The sequence below is a fragment of the Pteronotus mesoamericanus genome, unplaced genomic scaffold, assembly GCF_021234165.1.
Source record: "Pteronotus mesoamericanus isolate MK-2021 breed Mesoamerican mustached bat unplaced genomic scaffold, CSHL_Meso_final contig_702, whole genome shotgun sequence".
Lineage (NCBI taxonomy): Eukaryota > Metazoa > Chordata > Mammalia > Chiroptera > Mormoopidae > Pteronotus > Pteronotus mesoamericanus.
The window spans coordinates 3937911-3960005 of NW_026555239.1; the positions used below are offsets into that span (position 1 = coordinate 3937911).

Genomic DNA, 22095 nt, shown 5'->3' on the forward strand with positions numbered 1-22095 from the left:
TCCAATTTCAGGCCTGCGAACGGATCACGGAGAACAGGGCAGAGGAAATGAATCGGCCAGGCAAAGACTTTTAACAAGTAAATATTATGCACAGAGAAACATGCAATTAGTGGAGGTTAGTTAATGTCTTTCAAGTTGCGGTGAGCCGCAGTTAAGGGTGGAATTTCTGTGCTATCCCAGAATTGTCTGTCAAAATCTTTAATGTGACAATATGACACGTCTCTCCCATTGCCCCTCCCTTGCCGGGAACAGAAAAAGCATCTTTTCAAGCATCCCCCTTCCCATTCTTCCCCCAGAGCTCGCTCTTTTTGGCAGCCGGCACCTTTGTCTGCCTGCACCTCGGGAGCGGGGGACCCCAGGGTAGGGGGCTCCCCCCCGTGGGGGAGCCCACGGTGCCTTCTCAGGCCTGCCCTCTGCCCACAGATCGCCGCTTGTGGCGTCTCAGATGAGGGACAGGCCGCTTGTGGGGTCTCCCTTCTGGCCAGACCCCTTGCCCTCTAGGGTAGGACGAGCCGAGCGGGACACTTGGGGGGCTGGGAGGAGGCAGGGTGAAGGGCAGCGGCGGCCCCTGTGTTTGGACTACGCGGGGTCACTCCAAGTGCAGTTCCCTGCCGCGCTGGGCCGGGGGGCGGAGGTCCCCTCCGGAGGAGACCACCAGCCGGCACCCTCCCCAGACCGCCACTGAAATGTTTGACTTGGGTCTGCAGAAGTGGAAAAAAAAATGGAAAAAGCAAAAGCAACCCCCAGGGAAAGAAAAGAAGAGGCCCCTTTTTTGGGGGGTGGTATCAGAGGGTGGGTGTAAGTAGCCCTCGGTTAAGTGGATGCACCTTGACTCTCTCCCTGGTGACCTGGCCATTCTGCTGCCAAAACACACGCGTTCCTTTATTTTGACTTTTCCCCCTAATGAGACCGGACTTAGTCATGCAGTTATGCTTTATTCCATTTAAAATCTCTCTGACCCCGGAGGGCAGCCCAATCTCATGGAAAAAAAAAAAAACAAAATCCCTTCAACTGAGAGTGTATGTTTTAATTTTGAGCTCAGACAGTGACCTGCACATTCTTTGGTCTCTCCGTGCCTTTCTGTGAATGACTCTTTGGGGGCTTTTCTTGGACATGAACTTGGCCGGCCTGATGTTGGAACCTGGTAATACGTCATCAATAGAAGCAGCTACCATTTAAAAAAAAAAAAGGGCCTCCCCTCTGGCTGACGGTGCCACGCGGAGTTCTGAGCCCCGGACTGAGCAGGCCCCGCTCGCCCCGCCGCCCACACCTGGGAGTTGGTGTCTCGTGCGCGGCTCCACGTCTCCATTTCCGGGGAGGATGGAGGCTCGGCGCTGACGTGCATGAAAAGACTTGGCATCGCCCGTGCTAATTTCATCACTTTAAGCAGAAAACGATGCCTGCTTTCAATTTTCCACACTCGTCCGTTCCCCTTCATTTCATTCTTTTGCATTACCGAGCAGCGCTTCAGCCTGCAAGGCTGGGAACTGCTTTGCACCGGCTACCTGAGAGGGGTGAGCCCCGCCCACCCCTGCGGGCCCCCTTCACTACAAGATGCGGGGGGGGGGGGTGTCGAGGGGTCAGGTCCCCTGCCCCCCAACCCTCGGCTCCCCGCACAAAGGGCGTGAGTGGGGAGGTGGAAAACAGAGTTTTGCTTTTGTAACTTTGTCATTCAGACACATCAGCTCATCGCTGATCATACTTCGGAGGTTTAATCTTTAATTGCAAATTCCCCTGTGATCACAAAACACACGCTTAAGTTGATCATAAAAATGGCAGAACCCCAGCCTCAGACTTAAGAGCAGGTTTTCCACAGTGCTGGTGTGACTGTGCTTCGGTGGCGTCTGTTTGATAGATTTCTGTGAGGACTGGGGAGCCACATCCACTTTCTTTGTAAATTGTATCTCAACGCTGAGCAGCCCTCTCGCCTCTGCCCACCCCCCCCCCGCCCCCGCTCCCCGCCCCCCGCCCCAGCCATGCTTGTCCCAAGCCCCCATTAACACTGAGTGTGACTTGACGTGTATGCAGAGAGGGGCTGCGAAATGCTGATTTTCACACAGTTCCCTCTTATTTCCTTTTGTGTGTGGGCATGTTTGTGAGCGTGTTTGAAACGGATCTGAGCAGCTTCCCATTTCGACTCCACAGATACGTGGATCTCCAAGTGCTTTATTTAAAAAACTAGGACATAGCACTTTGCGGAAGAAACAGCCGTCCATTCACTCTTATTTATGTGATTGCTGATCTGCTAGGTGGATAGAGAAGGCACCAAGAATTGTAATAATTTATGGGGCAGAGCACTGCCTTACAAACACATTCCTTGGCCCGAGCTTCCTGGGCGTCTGCGCGCTCCGGCCGCGCTCGGGGCTGGGTGTGGGGAACATCCAGAATCTGAAGCCCGGCTGGCTGAGCTGGCTGCGTTCATATCTCAAATTAAAGGAATAAGTGAGCAGCTATTTGTGGTGGACAGGACCTGAGCCAGTAAGTAGCGCTCTTCATCATTCTGAAATAAAAGTACATAATTGGAAAATGAAGCAGCGGCAACTGGGGCCGGGGCGGGGGGTAGGGACGGTGAGGAATTAGAAAGAGTAATTTAAAATCGTGTAGTCATAATTCAAAAGGGGTCCAGCTAAAAGGTTTTTAAGTGGTAAATGCTTTAAAGTCACTCGTGGTTGATCCTTTTTCAAGGAATATGGTCCAATTTTCTCGATATTTCTGGATTCTTTCATCACTGGAACTCATCAGCTCATTCAGCTTGGCTGCTAATCCCAGCCGCGGGCCTGGATTTTCTCCCCTTGGACGCCCACAGTTAGTGCAGGAGGTCAGGCATTGTGGGGACACGGAGGGATCGGCTCTCTCTTTTTAATCCTCACCCCAGGATATATTTATTGGTTTTAGAGAGAGAGAAAAGGAAAGAGGAGAGGGGGAAAGAAAGAGAGAGACAGAGGCATCGATTGGTTGCTTCCCAAACATGCCCTGACTGGGGATTGAACCTGCAGCCCAGGTATGTGCCCTGAACAGGGGTGGAAACCGCAGCCGTTTGGTGTGTGGGATGATGCTCCCTCTCCAAGCAACTGAGCCTCCTGGCCCGGGCCTGGCTCTGATTGCTTTCCCCACTGAACTGTTTGTTCTTTTTCCTTTCCTTTGAGTTCCTCTGTTTATTGTTTTTAGTTTTTATGACATTTTCGACTATCAACTAATCAATTGCATATTTTCAGGCATAAACAAAACAAGAAAAAAAACCCTTTGAAGGTGGTTTTGGAGCTTGTGTGGAAGCATGGCTTCTGAAAGAATTGTTGCTAACCCCCCTACGCCTTGGAAGTTTTCTGTTAAATATTGTTTCTCTTGCGTTTTGCTTGCGGGGACTACTTAGGAGGTGTCAGCGTGGTTTTTCTCTGACATTTCGCCACGTTACAACGAAGTCATCAACAGCAGCCTCTGCGAGCAGCACTTCCGCCGCGCTAGCTTCCGCGGCTTTGCTCCAGGAGAAGGGCTGAGCCGGCCGCCACCTGCAGGCGGGCCGCCAGCTGGAGGCGCTGCCCCTGCTCCGGTGAAGGGTGGAGGAGAGTGGGAGCACGCGTGGGCTGGAGTCCCGGGGAAAACCCCCCTCCCCGTGCCGGGCTCCGTCACGAGGCCCCAGCGGGGACGGCTGTTGGGGCAGGTGTTTCTATGGGGCTTCTGCTTAACAGACAACCGGCTCTGTGCTGCCATAGATTGCCATCCGAGTTTCAGACTCAGGACAACAAAATGTCGTCCTAGCCTCTCACGGCTACAAACGTGCCCAGGACAGGAAGGGAAATGGGCGCCTTCTGGGGCTGGTTGCCGTAATTAATGGCCTCGAGTTGGCTTTGAACGCAGTTGGCCTTCACCCTGAATGACATTTTCAACTATCGAAATGGAGACACTTCTGTGAGCCAGAGAGGATACTGGGAATAATAAGCAACAGGGGACAACAGGCGTGGACTGGGACCGCCCTGGGCGCCCGCGCTGGCCCTGGGGAGCGAGGTCAGGGAGCGGTGGATGCGGCAAGCCGCGTGGCGAAGGGAGTCCCCCTTCGGCCTGCAGGTCGGCCAGCCCGGCCGGCGGACGCGCGTGGATGTCACGCACATACTCCGACTGACGTGGGCTGCTGGAGCCGCCTGTGTCTCTTTGCCAGTCCCCGGCCTGCTGCTGAGAGGCCCCGTGTAAGCCAAGGCCCTTCTGCATCGCCCTCCTGGGCTTCTGGCCAAGCTGGCTGGCCTCGCGGTTCGGCCTCGCAGGGCCCCTGAGACCGCTGTCCCCTTCGCCTCCTGCTCACAGGGTTCCAAGCTGCTCTGTTGGTCGGTCTCGCTGCTCCTGCTGGGCCCCAAGGCCTGGGAGGCTCAGTGTCACGTCTGAGTCATTTGGGTCCCCAAACAGAGCCTGCCCCGGAGTGGGGGCCGTGGGTGGTTTAGGGCTGGACTCAGGGCTGCCCACGTCCTGCGGCCCCCGGGAGAACTTGTTGGGGCGCTGCACGTGGCCGACCGCAGCACCTGGGGCAGTGAAATGACAGGTGACTCGCCCCGGTTTGGGTGGGGCGGAGGGGCCGGGAGCCTGGGCCTCTGCGCCGGTGCGGGGTGGGGGGCGGTCTCTGAAAATCCTTGCTCAATTCTCGGAAGTTCCCTGAGGAGCGCCTGGGTTTCATCAGAACTTCTAACCACAGTGGAAGGGACACTTAGTGTGCTGGGCCCTGGGCCAGCTGCTGCTTCAGGTGCTGCATCCTGTGACCCTTCCGGTGGCTCAGGGAGGGCGGCTCCAGCATCTGCGTGTGCACAGGTAAAAGCTGAGATCCGAGGACTTAACGCTGCTTTCAAATCTGGGCTGGGAGACCCGAGGGCTCTGCCGCCTCTCTCTCATTCATTTGCTCACATGTGTTCTATCCTCTGTCTTCTCAGCTCAGACCCAGGATGATGAGACTCTGTGTTGGGGGCTCTGGTGACAGAAGCCCTGGAGAGTGGCGGGGAGAGGTGCCTGGCCCAGCCAGGGAGGTCAGGGAGATGTCCCCGAGCTGGGAAACGGGCGTGCCTGTCGGCGCCCAGAGCCTCCCGGGCAGAGGGAGCAGCAGGGGCGGGGGCCCCCGCTGTGCCGGGGAAGCCCAGGGCGGTGGGCTTGGCCCGAGTGTGAGGGGACGGTGGGGGCCGCCGGGTCTCCGGGGATGAGCCAAGGATCTGGGCTTCCCCGGGACTGTGGGGTGTCCCTGGGGAGATTCAGTGTGCGGGAGGAGCCGACTTGGTCAGAGTACATTGCAGGGCATTTGTTCCGGAGGCTGGCGTGGCGCCGGCCTTGGCGGTTTCGCAAGGGAGCCGGACAGGGCTGTGGGGCCGTCAGAGAGCAGAGGGGCCTGGGGCTGGCCTCTGCCGGCATGTGAGCCGTCCTGATAGTCGGCGCCGAATAGCTGCTCTGCTCGGCGCCTTTGTTCCTTTTGGAGAGCCCTGGGCTGACCGGACTGGTGGCACCTGGTGACCCACACATAGGCCTTTGAGTGGATATGGGAAGGGAAATCGCCTTGGACAGAAAGACTTTTGAAAAGAAAGCCCTAAGCAGTGCAGGGAGGTTTTCAACAAGAATTTTCAACCCAGACATTTCAAAGATTTTTCAGCCCTTTCAACTGGGGCCGATCGGGCCCTGCTGGAGAGCCGGGCTCCAGGCTCGCCTCGTCCCTTCTGCAACCCAGCAAGGAAGCAGCGGCACAGAGAGGTCAAGGGACCGGCCCAGCGTCCCACGGCCGAGCAGCACTGCCTGGAACGCGTCTGAACGCTGCTTCTCCTGATGCCAAAGCCCAGGCTCGGCTCCGCCGCAGCAGCGCGCCAGCGGCCGAGCGTGAGGACGGCGAAAGGGAGGCATTCAGGGGCAGCTGGCTCCCTGGGCCAAGAGGGCTCGGCCCTTGCCGTTGCCTCGGCCACGTGTGTCCTTGCTCAGGCCGGGCCTGCCTGGCGCCCGCTCAGCATTTGCTTTTGAGGCGACCGCCTCCTCAGACCGTCCTTTCTAGAGCACCCAGCTTAAAGTGAGTCCTCTTCCCGATCACTCCTCTCCCCATCCCCCGGCTCTGCCTCTCCCAGGGACATTTCCTTATCGGACAGCATCCTTTTGATTTACTTGCTTTACTTTATTGCGTCGCTGCCCCTGCCCCCAGTTCCCTGAGGGCAGTGACTAGTTTGCCTTTTTTTTACTGCTCTTTCTGGCACCTGCATAGGAACAGCACTGGGGGGTGGGACCGTGGTGAAGAAGAAAACGCGTTCATCCATTCATTCCCCTTCCTCTTTAGTTCCATCTCCCTTCTCACCCCTGGTGCAGAGCAGGCGCTTGGTGGTCCAGCCGGGACGCCTGAGTGTGGACGGAAGCCGGCCGCCCTCCCCAGCGGGTCCCACTGCCCCTCCCGCCTCCGGCTGTCGGCTGTCGCTGTTGCCGGCTGGCTGTGTTGTTCTGTGGACCAGGTGTAAATGCTTCCCCGGCTACAGGCTGTTGGTCGGGAATCGCGGCTCCCCCTCCGTGGATCGGCTGCCTTCTCTGCATCGTGGCTGAGGCTGCTGCAGCCCCATAAATATTAAGTGGGTATTAAAGAAGCCTCCGCATTCCCTGTTCCCCTGGTTTCTCTGAGCAGGGCCCATGGCGAACCCCCTTTATGTGAAATGCAGCATTTCACTGCGGCGTGCCTCCGGGGCGCCTTGCCGCCCGCCTCCTCTGGCTGAGTCCCCTGGTGCAGAGCGGTCTCCCCCGTCTCCGGGCACCGGTGCAGCAGCCACGCAGGGCCCCGCTTCTGGGCAGGGGTGGGTGGAGGCCCCTGGGACCCCCCTTCATGAGGGCTGTGCCCAGCTTCGCCAGCCTCTTGCAGGCTCGTGGGGTAGGAATCGCCGGGTGGGGGGGGGATGGCTCTTCCACCTTCAGCTGAGTCCTCTTGACCCCCACCCCCTCCTGGTCTTTGGTGGCACCAGGGAAGGAGACCGGCCAGATCCGCTGCCTGTTTGTCCCTCTCTTCGTCCCTCCATACCCCCTTCCATCCCTCCATCCCTCCTTCCATCCACTCACTGGTTCAGTATTTCTGGAGTATCTGTGAGAAGCCCTGGGGGGGGGTGGTGATGCTAAAATCATGGCAATCGCTAACATTTATTGGGCACTTACTATGTGCTGCGCTCTGTGATAAACAGTTGGCTGGAGAGGCCTCATTTCACCTTCGCGGCCGCGTGGGATGGGTTCCGGCCTCCTCTCGGCGCTGTGGGCTGTGGACGGGGAACCGGGGCCTCTGGGCGGCCACACTGCTTTCTCAGGGTCCGTGAGTCACGGTCCTCGTCAGAGGAGCCGTGGAGAGGATTTCGAGCAGGGGCGTGTGGTGAGTTGGCATTTGAGAAAATTCGGGCTCTCCTCAGGGCTCCTGGAGCTGCCGCCTTCGCTCCCACCAGACAGCCCTGTACCCCAGACGCCCCCGCCGCTGGGCAGGCCTCCGGCGCACGCGGGTCACACGCTGAGCGGGGCGGCGGTCATGGCGGTGATGGTGAATGCCGCTGGGTACCTGCCAGGCCCTGTGCTCTGAGTTCCCACTCGTTTAACCCGCACAGCGGTCCTGGAACACAGCGGTATTTTTCAACTCATTTTCCAGAAGAGGAAGGTGAGGCTCAGAGAGGGTAGGAAGTTGGCCTAAGGCCACACAGCAAGTCAGCACAACGCGGGGCTGAAGCCCCCGTGCAGATCTCAGGGACCGGCGCCTGGGGCTCGGAGTGGCCCCCGGAGGCTCCTCCCCAGGTTCCTGGCAGGACGGCAGAGCTGCCCCCCCAGAGGCTTTGTGAGCCGGGGGCTGGGACACCCACTCCTGCCCCTCCTGCCCCTCCTACGCCCGCCCTGCCGGCTCGCTGAGCTGCGGCCCCGGCTCCCTTAGGCACCAGGGTGTCCTGGGGGCAAAAGCAGACTCTTTTTTCCCTTGTCTTCCCAAGTGGAGAGAATGGAACTGTGCTGCGAATCAGGATGAGGGCTTTGTTTTTTGGTGGGGGGCGGGGTGTTGAGGGGAAGGATATTGCTACTTACTGCACCTTGTATGGGCATGATTGTCGAGATTTTTTAAAAATTAATAATCCATTTCTCCTTTGCACTTAATTAAAATGTCCTCCAGTCTCTAATTTTTGTCATTTTCCTAATCTAATTTGTTTTCTGACGGTGTCGATTTTTCTTCCATGTGCAAAGCAAAGGGGATTTTTCTTCGTTTGACGTGACTGGGAGGTGACTGTCCAGGATAGCTTAAATTACGCTATTTTCTCCTTGGTTAAATGCAGCACAAATGGAATCATCAGAGGATCTTAATGACCAAAAACGGAAACAAAACAAAACAATGTTCAAGGCATTTCTTATTTAAGCAGTTTTAAAAAATGACCACGACACAGAATGACAAATAGATGGCCTTAGTGAGGAGCTGTTGGCCGTAGTGTCCGGTGCGTGCCGGGTAGGACGGTGGCGTCTCCAGGGTTTTATGTAGCCGACTTGGACTCAGTCTAAGGGATGTTCCAGTCCGGCACCGGCAAATGCAAACCCCACTTTCTAATGAAGGAAATTAAAAAAAAAAAAAGATAGCATACAGACCGTGATTGGAAGTGATGCAAGGGCTGACAGAATTCCTGAGATCCTTAAAAGGCGTTGGGGAAGGTTTTTTTCTTTTGAAGGTAGAATCCTGCCCGCCTTTGCTTCCCCCACCGCCGGCCACCTCTGAGCCGCGCTGGTGCATGGCAGTCTGTCTGGGAAAATCCCTCTACAGGCCCTGCTAACAGGTATCTGTAGGCAAAATCGATGTTGAGGAAGGAATTTGTGCCTGGGCCGCCCCACCTGCTCAGGCTTGCAGGGGTGTGGGTGCGGGGCCCTGCGGGAGTGGGGCTGTTTGGGGGTCTGACGGGGTAGGGGTGCAGTTGGAGGGGAACCCTTCCCATTCCCGGATTCCGAAAAGTGAAACCGCCCCCCGCCCCCGCCTGTTTGCAGGATGCCCGCCATTCCCCTGCCCCGACCCTCTGGCACTCATGGGCTCTGGAGGGGTCTGTCAAAGGCCAAAAAAAAAACCAAAAAAAAAAAAAAACCACCCTTAAGTATTTAAACATGTTGGACCATGCATGCATCTGTCCACAGCGTTGTGGGGTTTTTTTGTCCTCTCCCTCCTTTTCCTTTTCTTTTTACCAAAGTATATTCATCAAACTGCTGAGTTGGAAAGATTTGTAATGAGTTTTTGAGCTGTACGACTGTGTTTTTTTCCTCTCCCCCCCGCCCTCTCCCTCTTTCTAAATCTTCATCTGACATTAAATAAAGCAAATCCCAAACAGATTAACTGTCGCATGGTTCTGCTCCGTCTCCTCAGTCTGTTTCCAGGTCTGGCGCGGGGCCGGGCGGCGGCGGCGGCGGAGGTGGTGGCGGCGGCGGGAGATGCCCGGGCGGCCAGCGGAGGTCCATGTGGCGCGCTAGGTGGGATCCCGGCGTCCTGAAGGCAGAGGCCCTGGCCCTCCTGCCCTGCGGCCTGGGCATGGCGTTCTCCCAGTCCCACGTGATGGCCGCCCGCAGGCACCAGCACAGCCGGCTCCTCATCGAGGTGGACGAGTACAGCTCCAACCCCACGCAGGCCTTCACCTTCTACAACATCAACCAGGGCCGCTTCCAGCCGCCACACGTGCAGATGTAAGTGGGCGGCTGGCGGGCGCCCGGCGGGGACGCGGGGGGCGCGGGCGGTGGGGCCGGGCTGGGCTCACGGACTCCTGCTTGTTGAGCGAGAGGAGGCCGGGATGCCGGGGTCACCGAGGCTCCGGGCGGGGAGGGACGGGCCAAGAGTTGGAGAGCGATGGCCTGTGGCCGGTCCTGGCCGCGAGTCCTGTTTCATTTGGCTGGGAGAATGTTTTACAAACATTAAAAAATGAGGTGACTGCATATAAAAAACCCAGACTTTTGGCTTTGCCTTACAAACCCAAAGGGCCTGGCAAACCCGGGCCTGCACGTCCTCAGGGCGGCCTGGGAGGGCGGGTGGGGTTCCTGAGTTGCAGCTGCCCCCCTTGGTATTCGGGTTGGAGACCTCTGATCTGATTCGCATTCCTCATCCTGCAGAGCCGGAGGCTGAGGCCCTGGGAGGGGGCGGGACTTGCCACAGGCCCCAGGGCCTGGCTCTCTTCCCTTCCCTCCACCCCTCGCTTTCTCCAGATCCACACCCTGCCCCCCCAGCACGCCCCCTTCTAAGGGCAGGGGCACTTCCGAAAGGACTGGGGAGCTCTGCCCCGTGCCCTCTGGGGCTGATGGGAAATACAAGGGGTGCCCCACAGTAGGGCCATGGTGAGAGCACAGACTCTGGACCCCGTGTGCCCAGGGGGATCCTTTCCCCTTTTCTGTTTTTCCTTGCCATCCAGAGAGGCGCGGGTGGCCCAGGGTGGGGTTGGGTGAATTCCTGGCCCCGCTGCGGTGGCTCCCTGTGTTCCTAGAAGACCCCTGCCCCCTTCCTCTCCGCCCTGCAGGGCTCACCTGGTGAGGAAACAGGGGCCCAGACAGGTGAGGCGACCCACGCAGGCGCACCAGCAGGTGAGCCCCAGAGCCGGCCCCAACGCAGGCTGCCCGCCCTCAGACGGGGGCTCTTTCTGGACGCGGGTCCTTTCGGTGTCTGTGGATGTGGGCGCCAGCGCAGGGAGGTCAGAGCCGCGATAGGGACGCGGTGTCCAGCGCTGGCCCTGCCGACCGCCAGGCTGGGTCAGACGCCACTGTGAGGGCACAGACCCCGACCTCCCCTAGGCCCACAGGCACCGTCTCGCAGGTGGGCGTCCTAGAGTCTGTCTCTTCGGGGAGACCAGAGAACCCAGCACGAGGAGACTGAGAGAGGTAGCTGTGGGCTGCCCGGAGGAGGCGTGGGTGGGGTGCTGCCTCGCTGGCTGCAGGCTCCCTCGGGACCCACCCCCTGTCGTGAAGGCGGGGCCCAGAGAGGCTGTTTATGGGAGGAGGGGCTCGGGAGGGCAGGGGGGCTCCAGGCCTGGGGGCGGGGGCCAGTGCCGGAACACCCTTGTTCCTGTGGCCCTCGCTCTGGAAAACGCTCGTTCCACGAGGCAGAGGGCCTGGTGCGGCCAGGAGCTGCCTGCTTTGTTGGCTGGTAGCGTTCTGCTTGGGAAACGGCCTGCGGTTTCCATTGGAGGGCCAGATGGGCAGACCGGGGCAGGACAGACGGACGGCCCGGGGTCGCAGGCCCGCTGTTCCCCGGGACCTGGCGGCCTGGCAGGGAAGGACACCTTCCCAGGCCAGCCTCTCCCTTTTGCCGATAGGCTTAGGCCTCCGGGGCTGGGCGCGACCAAGCTGGGGGTCCCTGGGTGCCGGCTGGACCCCGGCCTCAGCGGGAGCAGGCTGGAGCCCCGGGCCCTCAGGCCGGGTGGTGGCCTACGTGTGTGTGTGTGTGGCCGCGGGCACGCCCGTGCAAGGCGTCCCCAGGCACCATACGTGATGCCATCATGCCGTGTAGCGCCAGGCCAAGCAGTCATTGTCAGCACTGTTGCCTGGGTCTCACAGACACACACCGGCCCCCAGGCCCCGAGCAGAGCCAGGGAAACAGCACATCCTTGGAGGCCCGAGGGGCTGCGGAAGGACCCCCTGGAGAAGGCGGCTTCTAGGTTGAGACCCAGAGGAGGATGGGGAGTGGGCAGCAAGTTGGAGAGGTCTTGGAAAAGGGGGTCTGAGAACTGCAGAAACGCACAGTCGGGTGGAGGGCGCCCCCGCTGGCCAGGCTGCGTCCTGAGCGAGGACAGTGACAACGAAAGAGGGCGGTTTCTCCGCTTTAACCCACGCGCAGCTGCGGGTCGTTTGTGGGCTCGTCCGGTAATTCATTTGTGTGCCCATTCTGGATGCTTGTGAGCGGCTGTGTGCGGTTAGACACGCACGCCCCGAGCTGGTCTGCCTGGGCTTGAGTCCTGGCTCCGTCTCCTGTCTACCAGCCTCTGCCCGTGCGGAGCTAACCGCTCCCCCCGCCCCCAGACGGTGGCAGACAGCACACATGTCACACGAGGGTGTGATGGCATATCATACTGGTAGCGAGACGTGCTCTGGAGAAACGCTTGCTGGCTTTTGTGGTCGCCCAGCGGGGCGGTCAGCGCGGATTCTCCCGGGCCTGCCCACACCCGCCCTGCCTGGCTGCCCCGTGCGGCGGGCTCCTGCGGCCGGGGCCGGGCTTCCTCAGGCGGTCGGGCGCGCCGGGCCCGGGGAGCGCACCCGCCCAGCCCAGGTCTCCACACTGGGTTCAGGGCTTTGAAACACGACTTTGCCCAGCGCCAGGCAAGGACTTGGGGGCTGCTGCCTCCCGCCCCTCTCCCAGACCCCCGCCCCAAGCGCCGGGGAAGCGGGCGGGCTGCCGGAGTGGCTGTGCGGGTTTCCATGGCGAGAACCACAGAGGCAGGCAGGGGAGATGGGTGCCACTCCCCGGCACGTGATTTATCAGCGCCCTGGGCTTTGTCTCTGGGCTGAGGGAGTGAGGGGGCCTTATTTAATAAATCCACAATTTATATTTAATAACAACAGTGACAGTCCAAACGTGGCCTCCGACTGAGCTGCGTGATTTATGCAGTTGCCCCCAGAGGCCCTGGTGGTCACGAGGCCGCCTTCGCCTGAGTCATGAATCTCTGGACCTGGGCCCCTGGGTTTCAGGCCTGAGACCGGCGGCGCTCCCCCCGGGGCCGAGAAACCCTGCGGTGGCCTGGCAGAGCCCCTGCGGCCGCCAGCCCTTCTGTCCTGGGGGGCAGGTGGCCGTGTGGCCTGGCGGTCGGTGAGAAGGCACGGGTGCTTCTGGGGGTTCAGGGCCATCCTGGGGGTCCACTTGGAGGTGCCTGGGGGCTGGAGGCAGGCATAGTGCTTCTCTCTGGCTGTTAAAGAGTCGCGCTGGCGGACCCCCCAAGGCCTCCTGCTTAAAGACCCTCCAGGCATCGGGCTGTGCGGAGCAGGTGGCGGGGGGGGGGCAGGGGGCAGAGCGCTGCGACATGCCAGGCCTGGGGCGGCCCCTTTGTGTTCCTGGCTGTGCCGGGTTGGCACACTGATCCCCTCTCTTGATGAGATTGAGGCTCCAGAAGGGACTCTGTGGCCTCTAGCCCTTGGTGCGCTGAGAGTCTCTGGGAGATGGAGAGCGTCAGCCTGGAGCCTGGGGAGCGCGGAGAGGGGCGAGGCAGGAGGGCTGGACCCCGGCTGTGCCTGGCTCTCAGCCGTGTCAGCATCCCTGCCCTGCAGGGCCCACGGCGCACGGCGCAGCCGCACCCGCTGGTTGCCTTGGACAGCCCGTCCCTCTCGCCCCTGGCCTTTGCACGTGCTGTTCCCTCTTCCTCCCTGGCTTTCGGCCCTGCTGATGCCGACTCCCTCCTCAGGCCTCGTGTGGCTGCCACTTCCACGGGGAAGCCTTCCCTGATCCTGAGCGGGCCTCTCTCGCTCCCTCGGCCCCCCGCCCCAGCTCCGGCACTCATGGCACGTGCTTCAGCCTGCAGTTTACACATTCATTTGTGGGACAGTCTTCTACACGTCCCCCCCACCCCCCAAGCGCAGGCGGGGCCCCTCGAGCCCAGTGCAGCAGACAGGAAGAAGAAAGCAAAGGGAGGCAGCAGGAGGCGGCGAGCATGGCCCGGGAAGAGCGGCAGATCAAGGAGGGCCTCCTGGGGAAGGTGGCACAACTCCTGGCCTCGGAGAGCCAGCCATAGAGAAGGCCAGGGGGTGGGAAGGAAGAGCCTGCAGGGGGTGCAGGAGGGCAGTGCCGTGCGTTCACCTTGGAACCAAGGCTTCGTGGAAATGCGCCGGGCAGTTGGTGACACTGAGCCAGCGAGTCACTGCCCCTGCTTCGGGCCTCAGTTTCCCCACTTGGAGGGCGAGAGGAGGAGACTGGAGAACGTCCTGTTCTAAAACACCTTGGCCAGTGCCTACGCACACGGCTGGACGTGCAGCTGGAATCCGGCTCGAAGGGAGGAGTCCTCTGTCCTCTGCCCCTGACCTGGGGAGCCCCCCTTCCCCCAGAAACGGGGAGACGGGGGAGGCCAGCCTCTGGCTCTGCCTCTGCCGCCCGGGGATGGTTTGGCACCAGGAGCTGCATTTTGCAGGCAGCTAGTGCTCCTGGGAGCGGGGCAGTGGCACGGGGCCTGGGGCCCAGAAAACGGCCGCGGGGCCTTCCCTCCAGGGCTCTGAGCTGCGAAGGTCCCCTGAGCTCTCCCTGCGTCTCAAGGAGTGCGAGGGTCATCCCCAACGGGCAGAGCAGGACTGATGGCTGCAAGGGCGCAGGGACCGGCGAGGGGCACCGGGCAGTGGCTGTCCTGGCTTCTCCACGGCTGCGGCCTGGCTGCCGGGGGAAGGCCCCGCGTTAGGCTGCGGGCAAGCCCTGGGTCTCAGGCCTCCGAGGACAGCGGCGGCTTTCTCTGGTCCCTGCAGAGCATCACCGGGAAATAACCTGTTTGTTTTGTGTCACCGCCACAAGAAGGTGTTGCGGTGAGATGCCCAAGTCCCCGTTGTGAAGACCCAAGCTCAGGTCTGCTCTTTAACCGACCAGCGGGGGCCTTGGACGTGGGTCTGACTTTCCAGAGCCTCGGTTTCTTGGGGCTGCCATGACTCCCAGGGTTTTGCCATTAGAAGTGTGGGAAACCCGACTTGAATGGTCTTAAAGAAGAAGGCGGGTTTACTGGCTCACGGGATTAGCCAGGGCGTCCAGCCTGGGACCCGGCGACAGACGCAGCTGGGCCTCGGCGTGGGGCAGGACAGTCCAGCCTGCCCTCCCTCTTGTCTGCTCTCTCCTGCCCCCCCTCTCTCCGTGCCTCGACTCCTCTTGTTCTTCTCGCCTCCAAACACAGGCTCGATTTCTGGGAGCTCCAGGAGGTGGCCACATGCCCCTCCCTTGTGTCTAGCAGGTGCCTGCCATTTAAGAGGCACCCAGCGAGCATTTGTCCATACTGAGTGGATGAATGACATGCACGAAGGCCGGGCCATAGTCCTGCCCGGTGTGGGTCCTGGAACCAAGAACTGGCTTCAAATCTTCAACTCCGCTGGCTCCCACAGCAGAGGTCCTAGGCGAGGCAGCCTTTCCGGAGCCTCGGTTTCTCTCTCTGCAGAATGGGCATGCCCCTCGTGCCCTGCTCCGCGGTCGCTGGGCAGGCGAAGAGCATGAATGCATGGAGAGGGCGGAGCGGTAACGCGCTCCCAGTTCTCGGGACTCGTCCCCACTGTTCCTGCTGTTACGCGGTTGAGTTTTTGTTACAATCCAGATAGCCGGAGGCCAGTGCTGGGAAATGAGAGTCTTTATTTTCTCTCTGGGGATGAGTAGGTTTGCATCTTCACTGAGCTCAGAAGCCTCGGGGTGGAGGGAAATAGGAACAGAGTTAATTAAAGAGCCCGGGCTCCGGCAGCGGGCCCAGCCCGAGGAGAGCCTCTGTCCTCCAGGCTGGCGACGCGGGCGGCCCAGAGGGGATCCTTGCTAAGGGACCCACGGGCGAGGAGGGTGGAGGGGGATGGGGTGGCATCGCGCTCCCTCTCCCTTCTTTGTTCCTCTTTGTCTCTTTGACCTGGCCTGCTCACAACCTCAGTGTGTGTGTTTGGGGGGCGAGGGTTGGTGAGTGAATGAGTGGATTTGATTGGCCCACTCATGTGCCGGTGCCAGGCCAGTAGCCCAGTGGTGATGGGCCGCCCTTGGTTCAGCAGCTGTGCTGGGGGCCGGCGGGGTATACAGAGGCTAGCTACCTGCAAGACCCTCTGTCATATGGAGGTGGCAGAGGGGTGGGAGGGACCCAGAAGACAGAGGAGTGGCAGGAATTTTGGAGGAGAGTTGAGCTTCCAGATCAGCGCAGGCACCACCTCCTTCTCTGGCTCCCAGCCCCACTGCTGCCCTGTAAGAGTTAGTGGCTTTACTGTTACCAACTGGCCAAGTCTGTCCCCATATCCACCTGGGGTCTCCTGGCCTGGGATCACGCCTGGTTCATCTCTGTGGCCCCAGCATTGAGCACAGGGGTTGGCACACGGGTGTGGCCGGAAGATGCTGTGTTGAATGAACAAGTGAATGAATGAATGAATGAGTGAACGGATGAGAGTGAATGAAGAGGGAAGAGGAGCCCCCGCGCCCTCTCACGTTCATTGTTGGACTCGCTTGGGGGATTTTCCTTCCTCCCCCGTTGGGCCCAGCGCTGACCTGCTGGGTTCTACCTGGGCTCAGCAGCCCCAGCAACGGGCCCGGCGTGACCCCCTGTCGCGGCACCGGGATGGGGAGGCCGGCTCGCAGCCCCCGCCTGCGGCGGACTGAGCGTGCAGATGCGCCTGCACATCAGCATGCTGAACCCCCATCTCTCGTAAGGTGTTAATTAAATTTCTTTGAAGTATATTGCCTGAAAAAAAAAGGATAATTAGAAAGATGTCTTTAAAAGTATTTATGTAACTGATATGGTCCCGCTTTTGGTTTGTCACATAATTAGATTTAAACACAACTAACTCCTCGAGCGGCATACTCATTTGGAGAGAGCCGCTCGTTGAAATGTCATTGCATTGTTTTTAAGAGTTTTGAGCCTGGCAAAATCATTCAGGGGAGAGGCAGAGAGTGGGGGCGGGGGAGGGAGCATTCGTTCCCTGGGACACGGGCCACTTGCCCGGTGTCCTCACTGTGAGCAGAGAGGCTGCGGCGGCCCCCCGGGGAGCAGGGACATGCATCCGCGCAGCTGTTTTAATTTTCTCAGTGTTTTTGCTTAGCAAGGCTGCTCCATTTTACAGACAAGCAAAGCAAGGCCATGCGTTTTGTTTAGGCCTCGCTGAGTGACCAGACAGGCGGCAGAGCTGGCATTTGAAGCCTGGCCTTCTGGTTTCAGGACTGTTCTTTGACACCCCCTTGGAAGCCCATGTTCTCAGGAGGGTCAGACCGCCTCAGTTTTGAAAAATTGCCTCTTCTCACTTGTGCCTCTATTTCACGTGTTCCCTCGAAGTCCCCTTGTCACCCGTGGCTCTTCTGGGAGGCTGCTTGCTCCCAGCACGGCCCTGGGCACTCATTTTGGTCCACTGGACCATGGACTTGGGTCCTTACATTCTCGCTGGGGTCCACAGTGCGCCCAAGGGAGTGAAAACTGGTTTTGGGGTTGGAAAATCCTTATCCCCATTTTTGTAAAGGCAGACCTGCAGGCAGTCCATGGCCCCGTGACTGTGCCCGTGACCGCGGTGTCTTCTCTCCCCGTAGGGTGGACCCCGTGCCTCATGACGCCCCCAAGCCGCCTGGCTACACCCGCTTTGTCTGTGTGTCTGACACCCACTCGAGGACAGACCCCATCCAGATGCCCTACGGCGACGTGCTGATCCACGCCGGGGACTTCACGGAGCTGGGGCTCCCGAGCGAGGTGAAGAAGTTCAATGAGTGGCTTGGTAGGTGCCGGGCAGCAGGTGGGCTTCTGCCAGCGGCCCGGCCTGGGGCCGCTCAGTGCCCGGCCGCCCTTCCTCCCTGCTCTGCCCACTGCCCCTGCCCGGCCTCGGCCTGCCTGTCCCCGCGCCCTCCTCGGGAAGCCCTTCCTGACCTCCGGACGGGTCGCAGCTCCCTCACTCTCACGTCACACCTCGGCCACCTCCCACCCCGGCCCTCATCTTAGCTGTGACTTTCCATTTGTTTGCGGGGATAGTGGGCCCAGGAGACCCCCTCCCGATGGGATTTTTTCCCAGGTGTGCCTTGCACGTCCAGCCCCCAGTGCGTGGTACAGGTAGGTGCTAAATACATGGGGGAGGAATGAGTGAGTGAGCGAGTGAGAGGCTGAGCGGTGAGTGGACGAACGGCTGCCTGGGAACAGTGATGCCAGGGCAGGCGCTCAGCGGGCACGTACTGGCTCAGCCACCTACGCCCATCGGATGGCGTCCCCAGTAAGGGGACCCCCGGGCCTCTGAGGCCCACAGCAGGGGCCTGGGGACCAGGCGTGGGCTCCCGAGGGCAGCTGTGGGCGCAGCCCCGAGCGCTGTCCAAGGTGGTGGCCGTGATTTACAAGACGCCTCCCGGGTTTTGTCTGCGGCTTTTTACTTTCCTCCTAAATAAGAAAGACTCAGACCTGGGGTGTCCCCTGGGGAAAGCCGCGTGTTTGGAATCCAGAGAAAACTCACCGTGAGTCCCCGGGGAGGGGGCACAGATGGGCCGGCCCCGCCTACTGGCCTGCCGGCTCAGAGGCACGGGTGTGGGGCCAGTCCGCTGCGCGCCCCCCGCCCCCCCCCCGCCTCCGCGCAGCCCCGCTCCCTGGCCAGACGGGTGCCCCGCCGGGCAGTTGGCTGGGAGCTGCCTGAGCAGAGGGGCCGGAAGCGAGGCGGCAGCTGCGGTGAGCAAGAGGCCGGCTTTGCCAGTTGAGACAAATATTTACAAGCAAGGCCTTCTCCTCCGCTTGGCAGGCTCAGAGCTTCCAATATTGATTTTTCAAGTGGGAAATTCTAAGCGAGGGCCCGTTCCGGCCGACCCGTGAAGGCTGGGGTGGGACAGGGCCCCTGCAGGGTGGGCCTGCCGCAGGCTCCTCCCCTGGCCCGGGGCTGCTCCAGGGTCTGGGCCGCCTCCCGGGAGGGGCCCTCTCTGAGCCCGGCGTCGTGTCTTCGGAAGACGGGCGGCCCCACTTGGCTGGGCCCAGGGCCCGTGTCCAAGGCAGGGGACGGGAGTCCCTGTGTGCCAGGCTCCTCAGCACCACTGCCTGGTTGAGTTCGGGGAACGGCTGTTTGGGGTGGACTCTTTGTGGGCAGAAGAGGATGTCGCGATATCACGGCGCTTCTTCCTGTCCCTGCCCCCCCTGCACTGAGGTTTTTAGGGTGGGGATCTTTCTGATGGGCGGCCCCTGCGCTCCCCTCCCCTCGGTGTGTGTGGGGGGGCGGTGAATGAGCCCACGCTGGCCTGCGCGGCGGGGGTGGGCTCGCAGGGCCCTGGGAGCACAGCGTCTCCTGCAGGCGCCAGCCCCTGGGAGAAGCTGACTTGGGGCTGGGCCTCGACGGAGGGGCTGGGAGTTTGTGCAGAAAGGGTGCCACCAGGCTGAGGGGACGGCTGGGGCCCAAGCGGGCGGTGGGTGCCTGAGGGGAGGCGTCGTGTGCCCTGTGGCTGGAGCCTGGAAAGAGCTGGGCCTGGCCGGAGCCTGGTGGGGGGAGGGGCGGGACGGTGAGATGGGCATCAGGACGATCCCTCCGCCTGCCTCGTCACAGATGTCAGAACAGTGTCCACAGGAGCGTGGGGACCTTCTCCCTCATTTGCACTTGGAGTTGGATGGATTTATTGCCTGAGTTACTGGGGGCGGGAAGGGTGAGCTTACAAGGGGTCTTCCTTTTACAGAAGGTTCCTCTCGCCTGGGGCTCTCCCCTTTGCTGCCTTCGGGTGTTTGCAGGCGCCAGTGCTTGTCACTCAGGTGGAGTGGGGGTGGGGAGCTCCACATGGGCCCGGGAGCCACCCTGACCTGGATGGAGCGGCGGGGGGTCTGCGTGTGTGTGAGAACTTCGGTGGGCGCTGGCATATGCGGGTCCAGCTGCAGCCAGCTGGGGGGGACTTGCCCTGGCACAGAGTGAGACTCCCCGCTGTGGGCTGGCTGTCCGGTCCCCAGGGGTGTGGTCCTTGTGGCCGAGAGGCGGGCCGTGCGCTCACTGGGCATAGCCAGGTGCCCTGCCAGGCGTGTGCTTACAGAGAGCGGGTGTTTGCTGAGCGCACGTGTCCCGCGGGTTTTTTATGCCCTTCGGTGCCTGCTTTGTGTGTTGTTAGTATCCAATCGTTAATCCTCCTGACAACAGAATGAGGCAGGACTATTGTCACCCCCATTTTATGGAGAAGAAAACCGAGGCCCTGAGAGGCAGAGCGACGTGCCAGGGCTGCGCGGCTAGTGAGAGGTGGCGCCGGGATTCCAGCCCCGGCGGTCAGACTCGGAGCCGAGCGCGCGGTGCCTCCACGGTTCCCTTTCTTGGCTTTTCTTGGGGTGAACCCGCTCTGGTTCCAACTCAAGGTGTGCGGCGCGCCCTCTGGGTGCAGGCGTCCGGGGTCTGCTTCCCGCCCACGGTCGCGGCAGCCGCATGTCCTCTGTGAGCCTCAGCCTCCTCGCTTCAGGTGGGGGCGGGAGGCTCCCCCGGCCCTGCTCGCCTCCCAAAGCGGTTCTGAGGCTTCGCTGGGCTGGAGGAAATGGTGAAGGCGTGTAGACTGTTGAGCACCGTGCAGGTGTTGTTGCTGCCTCTCTGACCTTTGCTGGACCATGGCTCCCTTTGGGTAGAGGTAGGGGCCGTGGGTTGGTCCCACAGAGGCAGGGACCTTTGGCTCGAGCCCAGAGGTTGTGCAGGCAGGGAGAACAGTAGGAGAGGTTGTGCGTAAAAGAGCGTGGATTTTTTTTGAGAAATGTGGACATGCGACCTTAGCTATGTCAACAGCACATGCACATGGAGAAGACTGGAAGGAGATATTCACTCGTTTATTCAGTATGCCTTACTGAGAACTCCCTGTGTGCCAGGCACTGGGGTGAGTGTAGGGACAGGGACAAGCCCCGCTCCCATTCCGGCAATGGGCAGATGGTGGCTTGATAGATACACAAGAAGCAGTGCGCGCTGTCTGTGGAGAGCCAGCCCAGGGCGCGTGGTGGTGCCTGAGTGCCATCCTGGAAGGCCTCCCGGAGGAGGTGACCTTGGACGAGGGATGGAGGATGGGAAAGAGGCAGAGGTGGGAGCAACGTTCCAGGCTGAGGGCTCAGCAGCTGCAAAGGCTCCGAGGTGCAGCGGAGGGCAAGGGGAGCGGTGGGTGAGGAGGGTTGGGGGAAGGGGTGCCGGTTCGCACGGGCCCTGTGGGCCCAGGACAGGAGTTTGGGGCTGATTCCGGGCGCGATGGCAGTTTGGGGGTTTGATGTAGGGAAGGGACCTGCAAAACTGTGGGCAAGGCCTGGCTTGCAGAGCAGAGCGGAGCAGCGGGCCAGAGCCGGCAAAGGCCCTGCGATGCTCCGGAAGTCATGTCCCGGTGGGGGCTTGCGAGGTGTTCTCTTCCTTTTTCTTGGTTCTCTCTTCTTCCCCCTTGATTTTTTGCAAAAAGCATATGTTTTCTGGTAGCACCGAATAAAAGCAACACTGAAATCTCATGGTCTTTAATGAAATGTGGGCCCCTCCGGTGTCCAGCGTGGCTGCCCCAGTGTAGGGGTGGGGGCAGCGCCAGCCTCCCGTCGGTCCTGGGGTCACGTGGCCCCTCAGGAGGCCTCCCCGAGCCCCTATCCCAAGCCCACCGGCCGGGCCCTCTGGAGGGGGGTGGAGTCCTTCCCTGTGAGGACACAAGGCTGAATTCTGCCCCTGCTTCTGGGTGACAGCCACGCCTTCAAGATCCATCAGTTCGGGAGCCAGGATTTGCAAGATGCCAGGAAGTCGCTCTTGCTCTCGCTGTCTGTGAGGGGCAGGTGCTGGGCTGGCATTGCCCCCCTCTGCCCCCCGCCCCTCCAGCCAGGTGGCGCCTGCGCCCCTGCACGCTCACTCCCGCGCGTGGCCCCAGCGCCCACAGCCTCGCCCCTGCCCTGGCCTAGGGACTGACCGCCTGAGGCCACTGGTGGGTTTGTTTTCTCTGCTGGCCCCTCCAACTTGGCCTCTCCTCCCCCGTTTCCATGCCAGTCCCCTCTCTGGGCACCGTCTTCTCTGCCTCCCTTGGTTCCTTGGTCTCCTGCTCATGGCTCCTTCCAGGGCCTGGCTTCTCAGCCACCTCCTTTTTCCCACGTGAGAATCACTTAGCCCCCCGCCAGAGCTCTCACACCCACCCAGACCTATGGAACACTTCTGTCTCTCTCCCCAGCCTAGACCTCTCTTTGAGATTCTGCCAGCATAGTTCCATCTTTTCAGAAGACACCTCCTCTTGGCTGTCCACCAGGATTTCAGACTTGTTCTGCCCCAAACTGAACCCCCAAACCTCAGACCCATCCCCATAGGCTACGCTGTAAGGTGCAGCCCTCCGGGGCGGTGTTTGAGACCCTCCCCACCTCAGCTCCCGCGCCCCTTCTCCCTTCCCTCTGAGGCGGGTATCAGCCTCCATCTGTTATTAATCTGACCCCACTGTTGTCTGCCCTGCCTGCTGTCCTCTCCACTCACTTGTATCACCTGCAGAGCCCGCGAGGGGCTTCCCTTCCTCCTGCAGGTCCTCCAAGGCCCCCCTTCCTCCTGCAGGTCCTC

The 22095-nt window shown here is 60.8% G+C and overlaps 1 protein-coding gene across 1 annotated transcript in view; it reads left to right on the top strand.

Moving 5' to 3' along the window:
* Positions 1–9430: 9430 nt before the first annotated feature.
* MPPED1 (metallophosphoesterase domain containing 1) overlaps positions 9431–22095 on the top strand; it is a 45915-nt gene continuing 33250 nt past the window's right edge. The window contains exons 1-2 of the mRNA XM_054582573.1: positions 9431–9654; positions 17162–17343. Of these exons, the coding sequence (XP_054438548.1) occupies positions 9431–9654; positions 17162–17343 (406 nt within the window). The remainder of the gene's footprint in view (positions 9655–17161; positions 17344–22095) is intronic.